General features: G+C 44.5%; 1 protein-coding gene across 1 annotated transcript; it reads left to right on the top strand.

Moving 5' to 3' along the window:
- The first annotated feature begins 3830 nt into the window (after positions 1–3830).
- LOC142435580 (uncharacterized) lies at positions 3831–23409 on the top strand. Its single transcript, XM_075539812.1, has 4 exons — positions 3831–5400; positions 19095–19221; positions 20206–20356; positions 21034–23409. The coding sequence occupies exons 1-4, from the start codon at positions 5398–5400 to the stop codon at positions 22940–22942; spliced, it is 2190 nt and encodes a 729-aa protein (XP_075395927.1). The 5' UTR covers positions 3831–5397; the 3' UTR covers positions 22943–23409.
- The last annotated feature ends 1567 nt before the right edge of the window (positions 23410–24976 follow it).

The following is a 24976-nucleotide window of genomic DNA, read 5'->3' as shown; positions in this document are numbered from 1 at the left end:
ACACAGACATATTCCTACCCACCCAAGGTTTGAGTTAGTTCATAACAATAGAACAATTTTCAATGCACATGAGGACAACTTAGGCATATGACTCCTGAAACGATCAGGATCCAAGACGGCTTGTGATTCCCATCGACCTTTGGAAGGTGGCCCACCTTGTGAGAGGAGCAGATGATCACTGATTTAAGTGGCTACTGATGGCTGTCTGATCTGGAGTCAAAATCCAAAGGGAAACACATTTGGCCACTATGTAATGTTAAACTGCCCTCCTCCCCACCAACAGTTTCTGGACTGTTACACACAGTTTGGAAGGGATGGTTTTTAATGTCGTGACACTTCAGGACTCTCTCCTGAGGCAATGCTACCTTCTAGAAATGACACTCACTTCCAATGTCTCCCCTGCTTGCTATGCTGCGCATCACTGACTTGCAATTTTGGAGCTTTTGAATAATTTGGGGTCATTCTTGAAGAACTGCTGTGTTGGTTCACCGCATACTTTTCCTCCATCATTAACATTTTGAGACACTGATGCAGTAATCAAAGTCAAGGTTAAATATGCAAAATACAAAGGAAAAGAATTATTAGGGCCGAAGGTCTGGTGACGAAGAGACAAAAAGCCACATTCTGCTGTTTGTCACATGGCAATAGATGAAAAGTTATCCTGATGAAATATTTCCCGTTGGATTGATGGTGACACACTGCAGTGAATAGGGATCCTTTGCAGAGTTAAACAGAAAGAGACTGAAAATAACACACATGATGTTATGGATCACAGGTGTGAGTGCCTTCCTAGATTTCACAGCAAGCTCTGGTGTCTGTGGTTGTGTTCCAGGACAAAGCTAACACTCAAGCCACCTGATTCAAACGCAGACCATTCCAGGTAGGAGGAATCTATAATAAAATCCTTACTTTCCATGTGTTTGGCCACACAGTTGTCTTGGAAGAGGACCATTCTCCACTGTCCTAAGAATTGCTCACATTCTGGGAATACAATGGGTAAAATTGACGTGGTACTCTGAGACCGAAACAACATTGGGGAAGGCATTCCAGAGAATCAACTCCCCATGTCATGCCCTGAGGTCATTACCCCTCCATTCCTATCCCTCTGCATTTGCCAATCCCGGATTTCATGTGCAGAAGATTATCTTCAAGACCAGCAGGAAGCCAGCAGTTAAAAAAAAAAAAAGACAGTGACAAGACAGAGGAAAGCCTCAATGGAGAAGAAACCAGAACACATTAAAAATGGAAACAATTTAAACGTGGGTCCAACGGGAGATGAAATGACCAAATGCTACATTTCAGCCTAACTACATCTACCCTAGCCAACATTACATTGCTGTGTTTGTTCAGGTAGACTAGAGAAGCAAATCCATAGAAACCCATATGTGTACAAGACAGTTTTATATAAACGGTAATTGTACATTAAGAAAGCATCCCAACCCACTTCATTCCAAGCCCATAAGTCTGATATTTGAGGGGACCAGTCCTGCTGCATGACATTGAAGACAGAGTCGAAGGATGCCTGGCTGGCTTCAAAGAAGCTGGACGGTGGGAGTTGGCTGCCCAAACCCGCTCTCGATATGTATTTAGACTTGTTTAATTGACCTTGCCATCATTATTTGGAGTGCTTTGGGGCAAGATTCTAAAAAGCTTTATCATCCTCTGCCCACGGGTTTTCCCTTTCCTTATCTTGGTTACCGCATAGGGGGCAGAATACGGCATCCCCCCTCCAGCAAATAACCCAAAGAGAAATAGAGTTCCTGGCCCTGATGTACCTTATACGAGGGCTTACAATGAAAATGGCATAAGAATAGTTAACAAAGAAAGGTGTACAAGTTCCTTTTAGTAGTTTAAGTTTTATGGAATGGTTAGCAAGAAGAGGGCCTCCGTGATGTCTGAAGTCCACTGAAGCAAAGCTACCTATTGTGAGGCAACTCATACCTTGGTACAGAAAGACTTTTGGAAGTTTAATTTATGGGAACTTAGTGGGAAAGTAAGAACAAGAAATGAAAGCCCTAGAGGAACAGCCTAAGAAAGAACAGAAAGAACAGCCAAAGCCTGTCAAGTAATTTTTGATAATGAAATGTATTAATGCTTTATTGGTTTCATAGTTATAACAATGCGCCCTAGTTGGATGAAGTGTGCTCAGTTATTGTTAGAAGGTTTATGTCTATCACCCTTGTATGACAAAGTTTTAGCTTCAAGATGTACTAATTTTTAACCAAGAATCATGATGTCATTGATGTAACTTGTTACATAAGCTTTAAGCCAAGAAAAAGAATATATAAGTTGAAGCTCTGCATGAATAAAATTGGAACAGTCACTGCAACCTGAGTTGTGTGATTTCTGTCTCCCAATCATCGAAGCCTTACCCAGCTAGCGGGGGACCCAAAGCCACTGCAGCTGGACTGAGGCAGATATTAGCCCAGATGTCTATAAATTTCTCTTCAGACTCAGGAAACACATGCAATGATGCGAATGCAGGAGGAGCAAAGGCCAGAGGGTAGAAAGTCCTTGGATGCTGTGGTGGTACAAACATCTCAGCACTAGCAGGGGTCACTGCGAGTCGGCAGCGCCTGGATGGCAGGGAGTTTGGCTGACTCAATGGCTGTGCTTGAGATGGGCAGGTACCCTGATTCATGTTCTATTGTGTGCAGTGGACAAACCAGCCATTCTTCGTGTGGTTTGCACCTGTGTCCCGAGCTCGGACTGCTAAACATTCTAGAGCCGTGGACGGGTCGCAGATGTATGGGCCCACATCACATGTTGGGTCTCTACGAGACTGAGCCCCAAAAAGAGCAGAGTAAACCCACACCAACCACGACGTTCTGGTTCCAGCCCCATCAGCCTGCAACTCTGTGAGACGAAAACTCAATGTATGAAAATCCCTTTACTCTGTGCTCCCCCTTTTTTGTCACTATTTTTTCTCTCAAAGAAATGTATAAAATTGCATCGACAAGAACCTCAAGGCTGCTGTCTCTCAACCCACCACTGGGGAGAGGCAACTGCCAGCAGCTGTGACCTTGACCTTTTAGTAGAAATCAACTCCCTTGTCCTTCCTGTGAGTGCGTGCCTGTCTGTCCAGCGGCCCCACAGTAAGAGGTGCGAGCTCAGGGCGCAGGGTCTAAAGTGCGGTCGCTTTGGTTTGAGTGTTTGATCTAAACACAAGGGGAACCAATGAACCCCGCGGTCACGAATCAAAACGCTCTGGGGACCAGGAAGTTTAAATTCAATCTGGATCCGAAATAAGAACGGAGGGCGACAGGATGTTCCCAAACTCGCACAAAGGTCCGTCTCGTTGCAAGATATCCCGCCTCTGTGCTTTGCAGCTTCTTTTAGCAAATCCACGTGCGGGCCCAGCACCTTTGTGGAAAACTGCAAGCTAAAGATAACGCAAGGTCCACTTTTCTGTTTAAATAAAGGACACGTGTGTGGGTTCGGCCTATAAAAGCGTGTCCCAGGGGAAGCTCGGGGTCCACACTCGCTACTCGACAGAGCCTGGTGTGGACCCTCGGCTCTGAGTGTGAGTTTGAAGCCAACAAACCTCTTGGAGCTGCACTCGGCCTCCGTTCTTCCTGTTGGTTCCACAACCTGCTTAGGACTCGCCGCGCTCCCGCCCGGAAGTTCAAGCCGGGGGCACCTCGCGACCGGAAGCGGAAGTGCTCTTCCTTGCGAGGCCGCCGCGCTTGGTCGCGCTTCTCCGCGCGCGTCTGAGGTGAGTTTTCCCGGCGTCCCAGCGCCCCGTCCGGGGTCCCGCAGCCCCTGCCGAGCCCGAGGGCGCCCTCCGCGTCCTCCCGGGTCCCCAGCGCCCCCTGCGCGCCCGTCCGCAGCCCGCCGGGCGGGGGTCGCCCGTCTCCGCGCGGTCTCGGCGTCTCTGCCGGCGCCCCGCGTGTGGAGACACGTGCAGCGTCCGGACCCCGGGCTGACGGCCTGCGCCCCGGTCCCCGTGCGCGCCCCGCAGTCCCCACGCGGGGCCCTTGCTTTTCTTTCTCTTTTAACGTCGTGTTCGGTCCTCAGAGTGGCGCGCGCTCCGTCACGTGGCCTCCCCTCCCCCCTCGGCCCGTCACGCGGAGCCCCCTCAGGAAGGCCGCCTCCGCCGGTCGGAGGGGCAGCAGTTGGAGCAGGTCCGCACGGCGCCTGCTGTAACGCACGGAAGTGCAGTGTGAGGTAGGGATCGTGGGCGGCTTCCAGACAAGGAGTCAACTAGGAGCGTTAACTGACTGGACGCTTATCTCAGGTGTTCACGGCCTGGACTCAAAATCAGGTGTGACTTCCGTCAAGGGCGTGGTCTCGGGTACAGGCCGCGACCTGAAGGTGACACCGCTTTGTTTGCTGTGTCTCCTGTCCTTGGACTTGTGAGGACTGCTCCTGACCCAGACCAGGCACCCAGGGAAGAATTCATCCTGCGGGTCAGGTAAACTGAGGATGGTGCGGAATGTACCCCCTTCCTTGAAGGACTGTGCGAATTTACAACACGTAAGGTTTAAGAAACGTGGGTTGAAAATAAGATTATACATCTAAGACTATATCCCAATTTCAGGCGGAACGCATCTACACAGAGTCATACTTTGTGGAATTTCTTTGTGAACTACACGTTTTCATCAAGGGCATGTGAGAAACAATATTGCCATTTCTAGTGTTTCTGATACAGACTGCCATGTTTATTAGAAACCCGAATGTAGGTGGTGAGGGTTCATAGAAGTCATGATGCACTTAGTGTGGGTGAGATCTGTGGTGCATGGAATTCTCCAGATTGAACTGCAGAGAATCACATCTTTATGAGGTTAGAGGTTTTGTGAAATTGAACCGTGTATTCTCAATGTCAGAAGAGTGAATATTAGCATCAAGGGTTACATAGGGATCATGTGTCAAGGAAGTAATCAAAATCCTTCAATGGATGCAAGGACAGGTAAATTATTGTGTTGAAAAAGTACATCAACATTTCTAATCATTATTTTACAAACTAAAACAGTGCTGTAGGAAACTCTGGGATATGGACCAGGTTTAGATTGGGAAATTGGAAATGAAGAAAGCAGGATTTCATCTGGGGGTTGGAGCCTGTTCTGCCTTCAGTGCAAATGTCCCCAAGGTGGAGCAGTGCTGGAACCTGGGAGGAAACCAAACACTTGTTGCTGCCTGCTGCTTACTCACCTCTGTCTCCTCCCTGTGCTGCTTCCATTTCTGCTCACCCTGTGGAGCAGGGACCTGACCATTCATCTTGCACATCTGCCAGTTTGAAGGAAGGACTTCAAGTGCTGTGACCTGTGTGTGGACGGAACATTCCTCATCTGACTCCAGACTGCCTGGTGCTCTGCCTCCCACTCCACTCCTCCCTCTGAAGGGCCTTCGTGACTGTAGAGAGCACACACCCTTAGACCTCCAAACTGCAGCCAGGAAATGGTGAGTGCTGGGCCACCTGTGCTAGTCTTTGTCCGTTTTTTGGTATTTCTTGCCTTTACAAAATTGTATTAATTGGGAATTAATACATATATCACTCCATAGTAAACTCATGTGAGCAGAATTGTACATGTGCTTGAGTCAGTTTCCAAACATTCCGTTTTCACATGAGCTTGACATCTCCACTTCACCTCGTCACCAACACTGTACCCCCTCCTCCCTAAAAAGTTCTATTTACGGTATAGGCTCATGTAGTCTGGGTTTCTTGTACCAAAAAAACGAAATACCATGTAATTTAGCTTCAAGAGGGTGAGCCCATTGACCAAACACCACCTCATTGAACAAACCAAAAGGAAACAAAAAATACCCACCCAAAATACAGAAAATATGGGACACCAGAGCAGTTCTAGCACTCATCCAAGGGGGTGTGGGAATCTGCTGCCAAAGTTTTAACTGTTCAAGTCAAGTTTATGCTTTCATCTTCTCTACTTGACTCTGCAGTGGGCTCTGTTTAGTGCTAGTCTTGCTTTATGAGTGTGGCTGGATTGGAAACATGGTGTGTGGGCCCAGCTGTGAGCTGTGGATCCATGTTTCTGAAATTTTTTAGACACCAGCACAAGTTAAACTGTCATCATTTCTTCCCTGGTTTTGTCCATAACTCAAGGGTTCCTCCTGCCTCTTTTGTACACACCAATACTTGGGCAGCTGTGTGATCAGTTTCCTCTTCTGCTCTGAAATGTTACCTTGCTCTGCTCCCCGATGAGAAAGAAGTCAGACTCTCTTCAGTTCCAACAAGTCCCCGAGAATGAGAATATCTGTCCTCTGACCACAAATCACAGGTCAGGTTCCTCTCCCCTTGCTCTTTCACATCTCGGTCTGTTCCAGTGACGCCCAGCCCTTGGCTCTTCCTCGAACACACGAGACTCATTCCCACCTTGAGGCTTGTTCTCTGGCTGTTTTCCTCTGTCTGGGAAATCTCTCCTCAGCGATCCTTTGGATGTGCGCATTGCAGCCTCAAGTCTCAGCTCTGGTGCGTCTGTTCAGTGAAGTCCAGTCTGAAGAGTCCAGTGAGTGCTGCTGCTTTCACTCTCGGCCCTGCCACCGCTCTGGACCCTGCTGTGTTGCTGGTGTCTCCATTGTGCTTCTCCACCGCACAGGAGCGAGGGGTTTGATGTATTGCTGATTCCTGGATTGTTGTACCTGTAGAGTAGGGGAATCCTTTGAATTATCAAGAATGTATCACAATTACATAAGGACTCTTACACATTTTAGCTTCTCTGACAGTCTGTCATTCGTTTTTGTTGTCTAGTTTTCTTTCCTCCCATTTCAGTTTTCAGTGCATCTTGCCTTAGCCTGACAAATGTGCTATAATTGAACATTTTTGATACCTTATTGTGTTAGGCTGGGTTGACTCGAGAAGCAAATCCAGTGACACACATGTGTACGAAAGAGGTTTACATCAAGTAATTACATACCAAGGACACATCCCAGCCCAATCCAACTGAAGTCCGTAAGTCTAGTCCTAACTTCAGAGTCACACAACTAGTGTGTGATACTAGTCCTGATACTCGTCCTAACTTCAGAGTCACACAACCACATGATGCAGAATGCAGGAGGTCATAGGACAGTGGGTACAGTGGAGCTGGTAATTGCAGGTCTCTGGAATCTGGGTCAGCAGCTGGAAGGTGAAGGCGGAGGGGATGGAGGTTCTCAAGACCCTTCTTTTTTTAAATCACTTTTGGGGGCTTGTACAATTCTTATCACAATCCATACATCCATCCATTGTGTTAAGCACATTTGTACATTTGTTGCCATCTTCACTCTCAAAACATTTTCTTTCTACTTGAGCCCTTGATATCAGCTCCTCATTTTTCCTCCTCCCTTCCAACTCCCCCTCCCTCATGAACCTTTGATACTTTATATATTATAATTTTGTCTTATCTTACACTGTGCAACATGTCCCTTCACATACTTTTCTGATGTACATCAACCAGGGAGGTGGTTATATGTCGATCCTTGTAGTCAGTTCCCTCTTTACCCCAAATTCCCTCCACCGTCCAGGTATTGCCACTCTCACCACTGGTCCTGAAGAGATCCTCTGTCCTGTATTCTATGTTTCCAGTTCTTATCTGTACTCATGTACATTTTCAGGTTTAGCCAGATTTGTATAGTCGAATTGGGATCATGATAGTGGGCTGAGTATGCATTTAAGAACTAGAGGAAAGTTGTATGCTCCATCGTTGATACCCTGCACCCTGACTGGCTCCTCTCCTCACCACGACCCTTAAGTAAGGGGGTTTCCAGTTTCCTACTGATGGGCTTTGGGCCTTTATTCTGCGCTCACCCTCATTTACCATAATTATTTCTTGTCCTTTGATGTCTGGTACCAGGTTCCATGTACAGCTCATGGACACACAGGCTGGTGTGATACTTCCATATGGGCTTTGTTTCTTGTGAGCTAGATGGCCACTTGTTTACCTTCAAGCTTGTGAAACCCCATATGCTATATCTTTTCATAGCCAGGCACCATCAGTGTTCTTCACCACGTTTGCTTCCACACCTGATTTGTCTTCAGCGATTGTGTCCAGAAGGTGTGCATCATGGAATGCCAATTAAATAGAACAAGGTGGTCTTGCATTCAGTAAGTACTGGAGTGGATGTCCAAGGTGGACTTTCATAGTAAGTTAGAGGAACAGAAAAGAGGGAAACTTTTGAGAATCTTCAAGAAAGAAAATTGTGGAACCAAACACACAACAGTGTAAATCAAATAAAATGAAATGTCATCGCAGAAGACCTTCAGGAGTACTTCTCTAAACTTCCACAAAAAGTGAATTCTCACATAACACATAAGAAAGGAAGAACCAATGACTTCAGAATTCTCCTCACCGAAGGAAACCCGGTTGTGATAGTTCTCCACCATCACATCCTGATAGAGAGTCTTCTTAGAAGAGTTCAGGAGCAGCCATTCCTCCAAGGTGAAGTTTATAGCTACATCATTGAGTGTCAGCGATTCCTGAGCATTGGTGATTTTGTTTTGTCCATGAAACAGTGCGGGCAAATGAGACATTCTATTTTTGTCTTGCCTGGATCAGCTCTAATGATGTTCACAAATTTGAATCTCTCATGAGGACAGTCCAGAAATAATAATGCAAAAGTGCGACTCTTCTTCCTCTTTCCCCTAAGCTGCTGGTGACTCAGACTCTGCAGGCTAGTAACTTGGATCATTCAGGGAGATGATCAAAGACCTCAGATCATGACCATCAGGACAGCCTAGGCCCTTGTACACTGGCGCTCTCCTACTTCCCCTCAATCTCCTCCGCCCAGCACTGTCCTCAGGAAGCCGAGGGTTGCTCTTCCCATTTGGAGTCAGGTAGATTTGGTTCACAACCCAGTCACAAGTTGGCTTCCTTCCCCTTGTGATACTTCAGTGTGCAAGACAGTAGTAAGAGATTTCTAGCTCTCTAGACTGGACCATGTTTCTCTGGCAAATCTTTGCTTCTCGTGCGACACTCACTGCACCTTGTCGGTGAGAGGAATTGTACTTGACAGTTATCTGGACTCTCCTTATTAGACGTCCACATCCACTAGGAGCCTCCATCAGACTGTGTGTTAGTCTGGGTAGGGTACAGAACCAAATTCATAGACATATGTGTATTAGAAAGAGTTTAATATAAAGGATAATTGTACATTAAGAAAGCCCCAACCCACTGCAGACTAAGTCTGTAAGTCTGATAACAATCTCTTAAGTCCTCTTCAGATTCAAGAAACACATGCAACGACGCCAAGTTCAGGAGCATTACAGGATAGTGGTTGGGAAGTCCTGTGGATCCGGTGGCGTTGTAAGCCTCTCAGAGTTGGTAGAGCCCTCCAGCTGGCCTCTGCAGCGCCCAGGGCTGCATCAGGATAAATACATGTGGCTTCTCCTCAGGCATGTCTCACAGGACTTGAGCCTTCTCAGTAGAGTCTCCAAGTGAGCGAGCAGAGAGAGGCAGTACCTTTCTCCTGGCATGAAATCCCAGAGTATTCCCAGAATCCTCAGAGGAAGTCCATGCCCACATAGGCTTTATTGCTTTTGACTTGATTGACAGACTAAGTTCCACGCCTTCACTCTTCGAGTTCCAAATTGACATCTGATTGTGTACCAGATTATGACACCAGAGTAACTACCGCAGATCTTGACTTGATTGACAGGCTAAACTACCCCTGGATTTTCATATATGTTCAAATTGACATGAAAATATGTAACAACCAGTTGTCAGCAAAAAGGTAGAATGTAAATCCAGGCAGCTTCTCTGTGTAGCACACTTCTTAGGATATGACAAATGCAAAACTTTATGGATTCCTCTTGTCCCTTTATCGTGCTCACCCTTCATTGCGGTTTGAGTAATTTCTCTTGGTTACATTGCCTTGCGGAATCCCAGCAGGCCTCTCACATCCTCCTTGTCACTAATTTAGGATCACTTGTTGCTCCCTTGTTCCCTGGTTGGTAAAGACAACTCCTTTTCCTCCCCCTCCCCCGTGTCCCCTCGGATCCATGGGTCACCGTTGTGTTCTCCTCCAGACTGTCCATCCAGCTTATCTAGAAAGACCTGCAGAGATAATAATGTGCACAAAACAAAGGAGGCATAGCTGGACAAAGCAAGGAGAACACAAAGATGAGAAAGAGAACCAATTACCAAAATAACAATCATTAAATTTAAAAATGTAAAAAGAAAAACCTGTAAATAGGTGAAGGTCTGGTGTTTTTTTTTTTACCTCTAGGAGTGTCCTCCAGTCGAGTCCGATGGGGTACCACTCACTCTCTGGTCCCAAAGTTATCCTATGCACTCCCGTGGGATTTCCCTCCTCTGCTCTGCCCTCTGTTCTGTCGCACACCCTTTGCCTCGGTGTCGCGGGGACAGTCCAGGCCAGTCCTGACACTGAGAGTCCAGTGTTGCCTCCCTTAGGGCCCTGGCCAGCGAGGGACTATGGGTCACATAATGGGATCAGCCATATGATCTACTCTGTGCATTGGGTGTTCGGAGCAGGGATATCATCCTCCAGGCCTGGACATCTTCCCCATTCCTTTGCTCCTGTGCTGTGATCAGGCATTTCCCTCTCCCCTAGCTGTAGCTTCAGTGCCGTCCTCTATAGTAAATTCTTCTGGGAGGATTGGCCCTTGTCCACGAGCCAGGCATTGGGGCCAAGCCCTCGGGCCCCTCCACTGGCTCCCCTCTCCATTCCGCCCCAGTGCATTCACATCCCAGAACACCGGATTGAAGTCTGGTCCCTCTTTCCCTGTGGAGATACAAACAATACCTTCCCCTTGGGTTGGTTAGTGTCCTATTCCCTGCTACACATTTCTACCCCTTTTTTATTCATTTCCTTTTTATTTGTCCACCATATGTACCCCTGCAGTTGGTCTGGCTCCTGCTATACTACCTGGACCTCACCCCTGGAGTGTTTGTACTACAATCGTTTGCTCCTTTTCATTTATTTTCTTGTTTTAAAATATAAACTTTCCTCAGTGGACTCATGCTGTTATTGCCCTTTTGTGCTTGCTTTACTTCATTTAGCATCATTTCCTCCAGTTCGCCCATGCGTCCATGTTTCATGAGTTCATCACTGCTTTTTAGCGATGCATAGTGTGTACGTACCACAGTTTTTTAATCCATTTGTGTTTTGATGGGAATTTGGGTTTTCCATCTCCTTGCAATTGTGAACTATGCCGAAATGAACATTGGAGCACAGATGTTTGCCTGTGGTTTGTTTCTTGCCTCTTCTGGTTATATGCCCAATAGGGGGATTTCTGGGTCGTATGGTAGCTCAATTTCCATCTGTTTTAGAAATCAGATCAATTTCCATAGTGGCTGTACATACCTACATGTCTGCCAGCAGTGAATGAGAGATTCTATCTAACCATAGCCCCTGCAAAACTGGTTGCTTTCTGATATTTTTAATTGGGCTATCTTTGAGGGTGTTAGGTGGTATCTCATAGTTATTTAAATTTGCATTTCTTGTATGGTTAAAGATTCGGAACATTTTCTCATCTGTATATTGGCCGTTCGGATTTCAGACGGAAACTTCTGTTCAGGTCTTTTGCCCACCTCCTCAGTGGGCAATTAGATCTTTCATTGTAAGCTTGCAAAGTATTGTAGATTTTAGTGTTAAGGCCTTAGTCTGAACGTCATTGCTAAAGATGTTTTCCCAGTCAGTGGACTCTCTTCATGAATTCTTTCATTGTGCACAGGTGACTTATCTTCAGTATATCCGACTTGTCTATTTGTGACTCCTCTGTGTTTGTATCCTTCCCTATTTCCGATAGCCTATGTATTCCCTGTGCCAAGGTTCTCAGGTTTGTCCCAATTCCCTCATCATTGGCCGTAATAGTTTGGGGTTTTACCGCGAGGTCTGTGATCCATCTTGAGTTTATTCTTGTGAATGGAGTGAGGTAAGGGTCTTGCTTCATTTTTCTGCAGGTAGATACCGTTTTTTTCTAGAACCATTTTTTGAAGAGGACATCTCCTTCACATTTGATTTGGGGGGAGGGGGTTATCAAAAACCAGCTGCCTGTGTTCTGATGTTCTGTTTCTGGGATTCAGCTGTTTTCCATTGGTCTGAATATCTGTCGTTGTACCCGTACTACACTGTTTTGACTCCTGTGGCCATATAATCTGTGCTGAAGTCAGGTAATGCAAGCCCTCCCACTTTGTCCTTCTTCTTGAGGAGTTCAATGGTAATTCTGGGTTTCTTGAACCCTTCCATATGAAGTTGGTAACCAGTTTTTCCAATTCTTTGAAGAAGGATGGTGGTATTTGTTTTGGGATAGCATTAAACTTGTATAGTGCCTTGGGTGGAAATGACATCTTTACTATATTAAGTCTTCCACTTCCCGAGCATGGGCTGTTCTTCCATTTGTTCAGGTCACTCTTGGTTTCTTGTCGTAGTGTTTTATAATTTTCCTTGTACACAGCTTTCATTTTCTTAATCACGTATATCCCTAGATATTTCAATTTGTGCATGGCTATGGTAAAGGGTACTGCCTTTTTAATGGTCTCTTCTGTGATCTTCTGTGATGTGTGTAGCAGACCGTAGACTTCTGTTTGTTGATCTTGTATCCTGCCAATCTGCCATGTTCCTCTATTGCTTATAACACTCCACTTGTGGAGTTGTGGGGATTTTCGATGTGTAGAATCATATAATCTGTGAATAATGATAATTTCGCCTCTCCTTTTCCAATAGAGAATTGTTCATCCTTTAATTGTTTGCCCTTCTTTTCTGCACTGTCCTTCTGTTACTTTTCAGCCTTATGGCACAGTGATCGAAGAGAGACGTCTGTGTAATCTCTCTTGTGTTTGAATTTACTCAAGTTCAACTTGTGTCCCAGCATGTGGTCTAACTTCAAGTATATGTCACGTGGATTTGAAAAGAATGCGAATGGTTTTGCATTTGTGTGGACAGCTCTGAAAATATCCATTAAGCCAAGTCATCTAATTGGTTCTGTTCTTATATGTAGCCTCCCTGGAGGTTGGGTAGATGTTCCTGTAGCAGTGTTGAGCCCCACCAGTGATGAGCAGGAGTTTCCCCCAGTCACTTGTAGGGCCTCGGGGTTTAGGCTGGAGTTCCCCCAGGCGTTTGAAGGGGAGACCCCTGCTGCTTGGTGTATGGAAGAGGACTGGTGTAATTTCCCCAGCTGTGTGTTTAGCCAACAAAAGCGGGGTGGAGAGGGACCTCCCCTAGTTGGGCAGAGTTTCCCTAGGCAGATGGTAGTGTCCTGGAGGCAGATAGTATCTTGTGAAAGGAAAGAGAGAAAGAGAAGGAAACAGACCGGAGCAAAAGGGCCAAGCACACTAACACCCACTCCCACACTCCAAAAATGCACAGACTAAACAAGTGAAAACAATGAAAAAGGAAAACTGAATCTGCCGTGACTGTGGCCGGAAGTAGAGAAGAGGTCGAAATAAAGGCTAAGGAAGGACAAAAACAAAAAAGAACGGGAAAAGATGAAAAAAGAAGGTGAAGGAGAGAAAATTTAAAAAGCAGATAGAGAGAGCCGAACGCCATGCTGTGCCGTGTGGAACACTGTCTCATGCTGTGTGCAGGACTGTCTTAGGGGGAAGGTTGTAACTCTCCTCACTGGGTGGACAGGCAGAGTAGGGGTCTGGGAACCTGTTGAGGCATGTGGAAGGAAAGCGGGAGAGGAGAGAATCATAAGAGCAGAGAGAGACCAGGGAGAAGAAAGAGAAAGAAGGGGAAAACTGCTCATTAAGAATGGCTGTGATGTTAAAAGAAGGGAGAGAGAGAGAATGAGGAAATACGTAGCTCAGCTGGATTGCCTGAATGTGGGACCAGAGAGATTTAAATTTAAACCCTGCCCCACAAAGGGCGGAATTACCCTCGTTGGCAAGATCACCTTAGAGGTCCGGCAGGTTTCTTCAGCAGTGCGGCACACTGTAGATGGTTGTCACAGCTTCCTTGTACGGTGTGCATCACTCCCACAGAGGGCAGGCTGGAGTTCCCCCTGCTATTTGGGTTGATTTGCCCTAGATGCAGGGTATGACCTGGAGTCAAGTAGTGACGTTTCATAGGAAAGAGAGGGTGTGAAGAGGGAAAACGTAGAAAGAGAAAACAAACAAAACATGAGCCTGTTTATACCAACTGTGGTGGGAAACAGAAGGGCAACAAAAGAAAGAAAGAAGAAATAGAGTGGTAAGCGCCCTGTTTCCCCAAATATAAGACAGTGTCTTCTATTAATTTTTGATCCGAAAGATGTGCTAGGTCTTATTTTCAAGGGCTGTCTTATTTTTCCATGAAGAATACCCTATACACATTTATTTTTTATTTTATTAAGAGACCTCGCACATCCTGTCTGCTCTGGCAGCTCTACGTCCAACAATGAGCTGTGTGGTGGCGGCTGCCGGCACTGTCCAAAATCCAGAGTTATGATAGCTTCAGGGGGGCTTATTTTCGGGGAGGTCTTATTTTGGGGGGTCTCATATTTTAGCGAGAGGCAAAACTGTAAATAGGTCTTATTTGGGGGGATGTCTTAGTTTCGGGGAAACGGGGTAAGGAGATAACTGAGACTTGATCACCTGTCGGTGAAGCTGGAGGAATTCCAAATCTTCCTCAATGTAGTGGGGGGGGGGGTGTCCACTTGATGTAGGGTTCCAAAGATGCGGGGTGGGGCTTCTCTTGAAGGCAAGATCTCACTAGCGGGCCAGGCATCAGTCCCACCACGGTACTGAATGCTGGAGTTCACTGGCATATCTGCCTTGTGCTGTATGTCTAGCAGGCGATTTGATTGTTCTAGAACCACTTTATTGTAGAAAATGTGCAGAAGACATTTTTGGTTTTAATTGTAACCATCTTTATGTTTGTTTCATCATCGATTGTGCTTGTAGTGTTTTATTGACATAATACCTCACCTGGGGCTGCAGGAGAAAGATGGCCTTTTCTGCTCCTGTGCAGGTCTACAGCCTTGGAAACCCCCAGAGTCAGTTGTGTGTCATATGGGGTTGCTGTGAGTCAGAGTCCCTGTGATGGTCATGAGTTTGGAACTCCAGGTCACCTCAGTGTTCTCATCTGCTGTCTTCTAGGTGTTTGCTTGTTGTGCACTGAACTTTGTCTTGAGTTAATGTTGTCAAAACCTGTAAAATGTCTGCATATCTCCTTTTCTTTGTTTTGCTTAGAGATGTACCTAAACACCATTTATTGGAAAGATGATTTTTTTTCTCTCTGGGATGTTCCTTGATCTTTACTGAGAGACCAGCTGATTTGATTATTGGTTCTTTCTTGCATTTTATTGAGATCTTTCTCGTAGCACAGCCTTTCTGTTAGCACAGCCCCGTTCTCTCATTCACGGTAGCTGCAGCTGTCATGGGCCACTGGTCAGCATCTGGCCCCTTACTTACAGCTTCGATACCGCGTGCCTTGTCCTCCCTTTTCTCTTTCCAAGAAAGGTTCTACAAAGTGTCATTTGAATTTGATCGGAACTGCATCGATAGTATAGATCATGTTACAGAATAATTGGCATCTCAACATCTGAATTTTCTCATTCGTGAACATCGACCAGCTCTCCTGTGATTCGCTTTAAAACTTTTACTGTGACTTGGGTGAAGGTGTATGTAGCGGATTCAACCTCTTTGTTGCAACCCCCTCAAGGCACTGTCACCAGTGACCCCTCTTTCTCCCTGTTTCCAGGCCTCCTTCTGTCCTAACCCTCTGAACCTTGAGTAAATGCTGCCCTTTTGATCTTAAATGGTTGATTTCTCTAATGCTGAGTGTAGTTCAGTTCCAGACCAAAGGGTTGTAGTATTGGGGGCCCCACAACTCTCAATCCAACTCGAAAGCCTGGTGCCTTTGTAATCTGGAATTTTGTTCCACATTTCTGTCCCACTCAATCCAAAGCCCTCTGTGGTAGTTACATCATCTCCTATCGACGTGCAGGAAGGGGTGGAATCTACCCTGTCAATCAGGTCACAGCCAATGAGGCCTGTGTGGGCGTGGCCTTCTTCTGAGGATTCTGGCAACTCTTGTCTTCCTCCCAGAAGGCAGGACACTCTCTCTCTGCTACACATTCCTGATCACAAGTCACACTGAGTGTCCCACCCCACCTACTATCCAATAAAGGAGCTTTCTCTCGGTTCCTAAGGCCATCTATGTGTTTGCCCATGGTCTTAAGCAACACCTGTGAAAGGGTTGTTCGAACCCAGAGGGGTTGCCACCCACAGCTTGAGAACGGCTGCTCTAACACAAGCCCTTTCAAGTAGTTGTTAGTGGTCGCTGGCACCCTCCTGCTCTGGGAGACTGAGGCCTGCAGGGTCTGTTAGTCTGTCGGACTAATTTCCAGGGGTCTTTGGTTTTTGCCATCCTTTCCACTGGAAGGAAAGACCCCTCAGTGCAATTTATACGGCCCTTGGCAAGATTTTCGACCTGAGTCACTACTCCCCAGAGCAGGCGATAGAGCTCTTGTATTGTCTTTGTGAACAAGTTTGTGCACATTGCCGTCGGTGGAGATAAGATTTTCTGAAATAGCCTTTTCAACATTCAAATTTAGTAAACTTTGTCGGGCCAAGCACACACAAGCAAAAAATGAGTACTTCTTTTGTTTTCAGTAGGATACTGAAGGTTAACCAATAAAAGGATAAAGAATCCTTTTCCCCCAAAGACATAATAAAGACCCCTCATATTTATACCACCTCTACGGCCATCAGTCATGTATTTGTGTGCCCACATACTTAAAGACCCTACTGTGTTGTGGCTTCTTGACTTGGGACAGCTCTCTCTCCTTGGAGAAAATTTGTGTATGCTTCTTAAGTAAGACACTTGTCACTAAAGAGAAACAGTGAAGTAGTTGATTTACAAAGATCCTACGAGAAGGTTCCAAGTCTTCATCATAATTTGATTGAAGGACAGGGAGGGGACCAAGGGGAGCTGATAGCAAAGCGTTCAAGAATACAGAAAAATGGTTTGAAACAGATTGTAGAAGCCATTGTGCAATTATGTTAATCTCTTTGGATTATGAAATGTTAAGATATCTGTAAGAGCTACCAATAAAATGATGAATAAAAAAATACTAACTTGTTTGAATCACACGGTTTGAAGTGAACCTAAGTGTTACCTTAATACAACCGACTAGCCACATATTTCTGGGCTGAAATCACCTCAAGGAAATAGTTTTTTGTCTCCTGTTAGTCAGACCTTTGAGTTTATTCATTAGTTTTGCCATTTTCTTACTTTTTTTAAGCTCTAGAGCATTTCGTTTCTGTTGTTACCTGTGTAAATGCTTCTGTGTTTTGAGTTACAAATGGCAATTGCTTACTTGCTATCTGGTATTCTAAATTACATACAGATTCACCTGGATATTAATGTTTTATATCGAGTTTGATAGGAATATTGATTTCATGATTATTTTTATCGGTTGTTTAGAGTTTTCCTATGAACAATCATTACATCTTAAAACAAAGGCAACTTACTTTTTTCCAGGAAAGCCTGTTTGCTTTTCATCCGTTGTTGTTGTCTTTCTTTACCCCAGACTTCTCGTACAGTGTCAGGTTGTAGTGGTGAGTTGGGACACCTTACCTTGTTTCCCCATCTTAGTCAGAAAAATCTGGTTTCTTGCTCATGAAGTTGATGTCAGCTGTAGGGTTTGGGCAAATGTTCTTTTTCATTATTAATCCATTAAACTCTTAGCCCACTTTGGTAATTATTTTTATTTTGAACAGATGCTGGATTTTGCTAAGTTATCTCTCTGCCTGAGCTGACGTGTTCCTGTGCTTTTTCCTATTAAGCCTGTTGAAATGAGGGGTTACGTCAGGTGATTTTGTACAGGCTACTAGCCTTTTGCACTTGCTGTAAATCACACTTGCCCAGGGCGCGCAGGTCCGTGATCAAAGGAGGTTGTATTGGGCTGGGTTGTCTAGAGAAACAAACCCAGTGCTCACTCAAGTTTATGTATAAAATAGAGCTTTTTTTTTTTTTTTTTTTAAATGAAGAAGCATCATATATCAAGAAGGCATTCCAGCCCAGGTCTGGTGCTAACCAGGATTCATCCTCCCTTTTACCAGAGTCAGTCCTGGTCCACCTTCTGGTCTGTTCATTTACCTTCCTATGTTTTCCCTTCCATCCCCGGGAATCCATACTCTGTATTGTTTTTGGTATGTGAGAACCAGGTCTGTCCCAGTTTTATCCTGATAGTCGTGGTCTCATACAATATTTATTCTTTGTGAATCACTTAGAATAATGTTCTCGAGTTCTAGCCTTGGTATGAGGTGTTCCATTTTTTCATCCTTTTTCAGTCATGTATAATATTCCATTGTGTATCCATACCAATACCTGTATACATTCTTCTTAGTGAGCATCTGGCTGTTTCCAGCTTCTTGCTGCTGTACATACTGCTGCAGTGAACATGGGAGTGCTGATCTGTTCTTGTTAAGGCTCCTTCATTCATTAGAGTAAATACCCAGCAGAGGTACAGCTGGCCCTTGGCGTGTCTATTACCAATGGTTAGAGATAGTCCTATATCACTTTCCTCAATGGTTGTACATGATATTCTGGTTTGAGTTCTTTTGTGTATTTGCCTAGAGATTGCTGGGTCATTCTGTTGTCAAGTCTCATTGATTGAGTGGAAAGTTACAGCTTAAATAGGCCAGGGAAAGGGAAACAAGCCGCTGGTGTTTCCCTGAGAACAATAAATGGGGGAAGCTAGCCGCAGGTGTTTCCCTGAAAATAATAGTGGGGGAAGCAAGATGCAGACGCTTCCCTGAGAGCAGTAGTGGGGGAAACAAGATGCAGGTGCTTATATATAATCATTACACACCTGCTTACCCAAGGTTGCAAGCAGAGTTCATTCCAGGAATAGTGACTGCAGAACAGAATCCTGCAGACAGACAGAGACTTCCTTATCTGTGTCTGGCAAGATAAGTATGTCAAACACAGCTGCAGTGCTCTGTCACGAAGGCTGGGGTGGAAGAATATCCAGAGCTCAGGCTAATAAATTCCAAGTAAAGGCCGGGCCTCATGGCTCCAGACAGGTCACAAACAGAGGAAAGTTGATGTTACTGTGCTAGAAATCTGAGATACAAGATGTCTTCAGAGAGGAAGTGGATGTTGTTGTTGGGAGAATGAGTCTGGTAGCTGTAGCCCCAGCACACCTTGATAGAACTCGGGATCTTTGAACACGTGACACCTTGCTCATCTTGAATGCGTGGTTGTTTTAGGATCCAGTGGACATTGAGGATGTGATCGTGGTCTTTAGCCAGGAAGAGTGGGCTCTGCTTGATCCTTCTCAGAAGAAAGTCTACCGAGATGTTATGGTGAAAACTTTGGAAAATCTAGCCTCAGTAGGTAAGAATGGTTAATCCCTCCCCTCAGTAAATAACAATGTTTCATTGGAGCCATTTGTTCTAGTATTTAGTCTGAGGAATGGAAATGAATTTTTTAATAAAAGTCACAAGGCCCCTGGACAAGTTCATTATCCTGGTTTCCTCATGAACCTAAAGTTTCATTGTGTGCTCCTTTCTCCAAGTGGCAATAAAGAACTTTGGACCAAGAGCCCTTCATGAAGGATACAGCATAGGTGTCTGCCTTTGCATCCCTTGTGGTTCCTTCTAATGCCCCGTGGGGGACAGGATCACCCTTTTATTTAAAAACACGGTTGTGATATTCCCTGCGTCTGCTACAAGTTTGTTTGATTCTTGCTGTAAGTAAACACAGCTACCCATTTTCCAAGACTGAAAAGCAAAGTGTTTTCCTTTGTGTTCGAGAAATGTCCACTGTTCTTCACTGCATTCCTGCAGTGAATGCATTGGTGACAGGTATAATTCCAGCTATAGCTGCTCATTTTCCCAGAGTAGCAAGGACCTTGGAGATCAGCTTTATCCCGGGATACTGCAGAGGGAGCACCAGGAAAGGAGGGAATCTTTGGATGACGGCATTGCAGGGTGGGAAGTGGTCTTGAGTAGAGCCATTTACAGATCAGCATGTGGTGGGAGGACAAAGGCCCACCGATGGCTGAGCACACTGCTTTGATGAGCAGGCCTCTCACCTGTGTGTCCTGAGACCCTGTCTCCCCTTCAAAGGTTGCATGTATGTTGTGGACACTGCCTTTCTATGTAGTTGTCTAATTGCAGCAGTTTATGTCTCCATCACTCTGAATCTTTGTGGAAATATTTCCTCATAAATTATTTTCAACCTTCCTAACATGGTGAAATTGCAAAAATGTGGCCAGGTCTATCTTTACCTATGAATTATTTTTTGTTGTTGTTTTTTCATTCTTGATCATTTCTCTTTGCTGTTTATTGTGACTCCCAATCTGTTTTACTGTATCAGGCTCTGGAAGACTTAATGATGGAGAAAAGTTATCCATTGAACATATTTTGGCAACATTCATGCACAGTAACACCTGGTCCCCCATGTTACGGGAAATCTTGGCGTCATGTGGCAGGAAAGACCAGCAGAGAGATCAGGGGAGGCGTTTGAGGTGAGTATGATCCATGCAAGGATAGACGGTGCCTGGCCGAAAAAAACATAATTTACCAAGAAAATCTATTTCTTTGGGATTCAAAAAGTTCACATAGAATTGGATTTAGAAGCTATGGCGTATCTCCATGAACTTTTGGATGCCCATTTGTATACCATGGCTTCAGATCAGCTTCTAGTGGATAATCAATTACATCTGCTGAGCAGCCTAAATGAGGATAGCATGCATGCTCCATAGCAACCAGATTTGTTTCCCATCAGATTTTGACATGCCATCATTGCTTCTCCTGGTCAAAAGGTGTGGGAGATTTTGCTACTTAGATTACGTTTCACTCTCCATCATACTGGCAGTAATACAGTTTCTGGAATAATTCCCCAAGGATTCAGGAAACTGACAGAACAGGTTAGACATGAAACGATGTAGTCAGAGAGTTTTTACAATAAAAATATTTTCATAAATTTAACATACTGAGTATTTGAAACACATCCCTTGAGATCAATAATGTGAAAGTGTCACTTTTGGAAAAACAGTGATTGAAATGGTAACATTTCTGGCAGATAATTTAACCCATTAAAAATGAGATGTGTTGGCGTAAATCCCATTCACAGTCACCGTGTCTGGTCGTCGTGAAAGGTGGACCTATGTCTTTCTCACTGTATGCTGCCTGTTTTTAACAGGATCCATAAAGTAAAGAGCGTTGCTGAAGGGGATGGAGGCTATCCTTGTGAGAAGCCCTTTGGCCAGCTTCCATGTCTTGATGTGCCACTAAGAAATGCTCCCCAACCCAATCGTTTTGAATGCTGTACTTGTGGAAAAGCGTTCGTGGATCAGACATCTCATAGTCAGCACATTCGATGTCACACTGAATGTACCACCTGTCCGTGTAAGGAATGTGGAGAATCCTGCAGGTGCCTTTGTCACTTAAGCACTCCTGTGACTAGAGGGAGGAGCCCTCTTACATGTCAGGATCGGGAGAAGGATGCCCCTTGTCTCTCTGCCCATGAAACTCCTGTGACGGAACTCACTGGTGTGGAACGGCATGGTTGTAAAGAACGTGGAAAAGTCTTTAGGGTTCCCGCAGACCTCACCGGACACTCAAGAACTCATAGTGCAGAGAAAACTCTTGAATGTAAGCACTGTGGGAAAGCTTTCAGATATTCCTCAACCCTCAGTAAACATTTAAAATCCCACAGTGAAGAAAGGCCTTATCACTGTACAGAATGTGGGAAAGCTTTCAAACGCAAATTAAACCTCAGTACACATTTAAAAACCCACAGTGAAGAAAGGCCTTATGAATGCAGAGAATGTGGGAAAACTTTCAAATTTTCCTCAATCCTCAGTAAACATTTAAAATCCCACAGTGAGGAAAGGCCTTATGAATGCAGAGAATGTGGGAAAGCTTTCAAATATCCCGCAGTCCTCAGTGAACATTTAAAGACCCACAGTGAGGAAAGGCCTTATGAATGTAGGGAATGTGGGAAAGCTTTCAAATGTGCTTCAGCCCTCGGTAAACATTTAAAAACCCACAGTGAAGAAAGGCCTTATGAATGCAGAGAATGTGGGAAAGGTTTCCGTACTTCATCACACCTATCTTCACATCGAATGACTCATACTGGAGAAAAACCGTATCAATGTAAGCAGTGTGGGAAGCTGTTTCGTCAGTCTTCAAGTCTGAATACTCATAAAAGAACTCACAGTGGAGAGAAGCCTTATGAATGTAAAGAATGTGGGAAAGCCTTCCGTATTTCATCACAGCTTGCTTATCATCGAAAAATTCACAGCGGAGAGATACCGTATCAATGTAAGCAGTGCGGGAAACTGTTTCGTCAATCTTCAGGCTTCGTTTTGCATAAAAGAACTCACAGTGGAGAGAAACTTTTTGAATGTAAACTATGTGGGAAACACTTTGTTTCTTCTTCAGCCCTAGCTCTGCATAGAAGAATTCACAGTGGGGAGAAACATTTTAAATGTAGGGAATGTGGGAAAGCTTTTACCTGTTCCTTTAGTCTCTCTGCACACATGCGAACTCACAGTAGAGACAGGCCGTATCTGTGTCAGGAATGTGGTAAAACCTTCACACAGCCCTCAACTCTCAGTGCACATAGAATAATTCATATTGGAGTTCGACATGAATGTAAAGAGTGTGGGAAAACCTTTCATCGATCTTTCAACCTTGACAGACATTTGCGGATTCACAGTGGGGAGAAGCCTTACAAATGCAAGGCATGTGGGAGGGCCTTTGTTTTTGAGCCTGCCCTGAAGAAACATATATTAAACCATAGGGATTCCACTGCTTTCAGGAGGCACAATACTCACAGTGGAATAAAGCCTTTTGAGTGTAAACAATGTGGCAAAGGCTTTGCTTGGTCTTCAACTCTCACTATCCATCTAAGAACCCATAGTGGGGAGAAGCCTTATGAATGTCAACAGTGTGGGAAAGCGTTCATTTCTTCCTCTACGCTAAAGATCCATCTGAGAATTCACAGCAAGGAAATGCCTTATGCATGTGAAGACTGTGGCAAAGTCTTCAGGTACTCCTCTAACCTCAGAAGACACAGGAAAATTCACAGGAAGGAGAAGCCCTAAGTATTGTTGCATAAGCTTACGGTCTGACACCACCAGCTGTGTCAGAATGTACAGTAGAGAGGTGTTAATATACGGTCTGGGAGATTTTGACATCAGGCATCACGTTCAAGAATAATTTTAGAGATTGAAAATAAGAGGTTTCTTGCTTGCTACTATCATTTTCAAACAAATCACCAAGTGTATTAACAAACAGTGTTTCTTAGTAAAGGAATGTTGATTCCAAGAAGAGTTAATGTGCCTTGAAGATCATGTTTTGTGGATTTTAAACTAAATATTTCTTCATGTCTTTGGCTATTAACTACAATGCTTCTGAAAATAACCTTAACTGAAAGAAAGAGGACTTTTATTCTTTACTATTTTCACTGATGCTGTTTTTACTATCATTAGAATGTTTTGTTGTTAAGTATATTGATCTTGGGTGTGATTCAAGAGTATTTTTTCACTTTTGTATAGGATGACTTTCCTTCCATGCTATTCTTTTGACTTTGAAAATAAAATATTTTTTGAGTGTATGGTATTTTGAGATTCGCAAACTTGGTTTTCTTCATATCTGATCCTATGAATTGTACTATCTATTCATACATATTCACTATATAATTAGTGGTATGTTTTCTTAAAAAATAATTTATTGGGAACTCTTAAAACTTTTTTTTCTCTTTTTAATCATTTTGTTAGGGGCTCATACTACTCTTATCTCAATCCATACATACATCAATTGTGTAAAACACACCTGCATATTAATTGTCCTCATTCTCACAACATTCGCTCTCCACTTAAGCCCATGGCATCAAGTCTTCCTTTTTTCCCCTTCCTTACCCGCTCTCCCGCCCTCATGAGCCCTTGATAATTCATAAATTATTACTTTGTCATATTGGCCTGCTTGGCACAATAAACTACCTCATATGTAGTGTAGAAAAGGACCTTGTGAATGTAAGGAATGTGGGATAGCTTTTGGATGTTTGCATTCCCTTAATAAGCATCTAGTAACTCACAGTGGAGGGAGACCTTATGAACGTAGGGAACGTGGGAAAACCTTTCGTTCTAATTGCCTTCCTGAACTCCTAAGAGCACAGGGCAAGTGACGCTAAGAATGTGAGCAGAGAGTTAAAAAAAAAGAATGTGAGCACAGAGTGGAAGCTTCTCTATTCCTCACACCTTTGTACATCGCAGTATCCACAGTGAAATGAGGTATGCAGGAGAGCTTTTCACAAGCCTCATCCAGGACTAAGCATCAAAGTATCCACAGTCATGTGAAGCTTTTAAGTGTGAGAAATGGAGAGCCTTTGTCACACAGCCTCCCTCACCAAACATGGATGCCTCACCATGGAGAGAAACCTCATGCATGTAAAGAATGTCGGAGAGTTTTCACTTGATTTCTCACATCTGTACACCTAAAGCAGCTCACGGTGGGCAGAGGCCTTTTCAACATCATCAGTCTGGGAATGCCCATAGAAGTGTCTCACACATTCCTACAGATTTGAGAATCCAAACCCCAGGGGCCCTTACACATGTTAGGGACACAGGACAGCTTTCCAATAGGTCAAATCCTGCATTATACAGAAAAGAACTTAGATTGTGGAGGAACCTGACGAAGGTAAGGAATGTGGGGCTGTCTTTTATCCTTCAGTCCTCAGTAAACACCAGTAACTGCACTGTAGACGAAAACGTCATGAAGGAAAGCAGGTGGAAAATCCTGTAGCCATTGTTGACAGCTTGCTTCACTTGTAAGTGTTGAGATTCCTGGACGTTTATACTGGGGATTTTCCATAGTAAGAAAGGGTGCTACTTCACAGGGATCCGTGGAACTGCGTTGTATCATCAGGGGAAATGTCTGTTTTATTTTAACTTCAGTGTTCACCTCTAGAACCTGTGGAAGGAATGCCCTTAGTATGATGAATATTCTTATCTCCACAAAATTTGGGAAACCTCTTGCTAGTGTAATTGGGGCTGTAGTCATTTTTCAAATGTCGTGGGGTCCACAGCACAGCAGGGCAGCAGATGGCTAGTAACATCTGTGGATTCACCTGGCCTGAC

The sequence above is a fragment of the Tenrec ecaudatus genome, chromosome Y (genome assembly GCF_050624435.1).
Source record: "Tenrec ecaudatus isolate mTenEca1 chromosome Y, mTenEca1.hap1, whole genome shotgun sequence".
Classification (NCBI taxonomy): Eukaryota; Metazoa; Chordata; class Mammalia; order Afrosoricida; family Tenrecidae; genus Tenrec; species Tenrec ecaudatus.
Note: the sequence above shows the minus strand (reverse complement) of the source record. Positions and strands in the feature narration are given on the sequence as shown.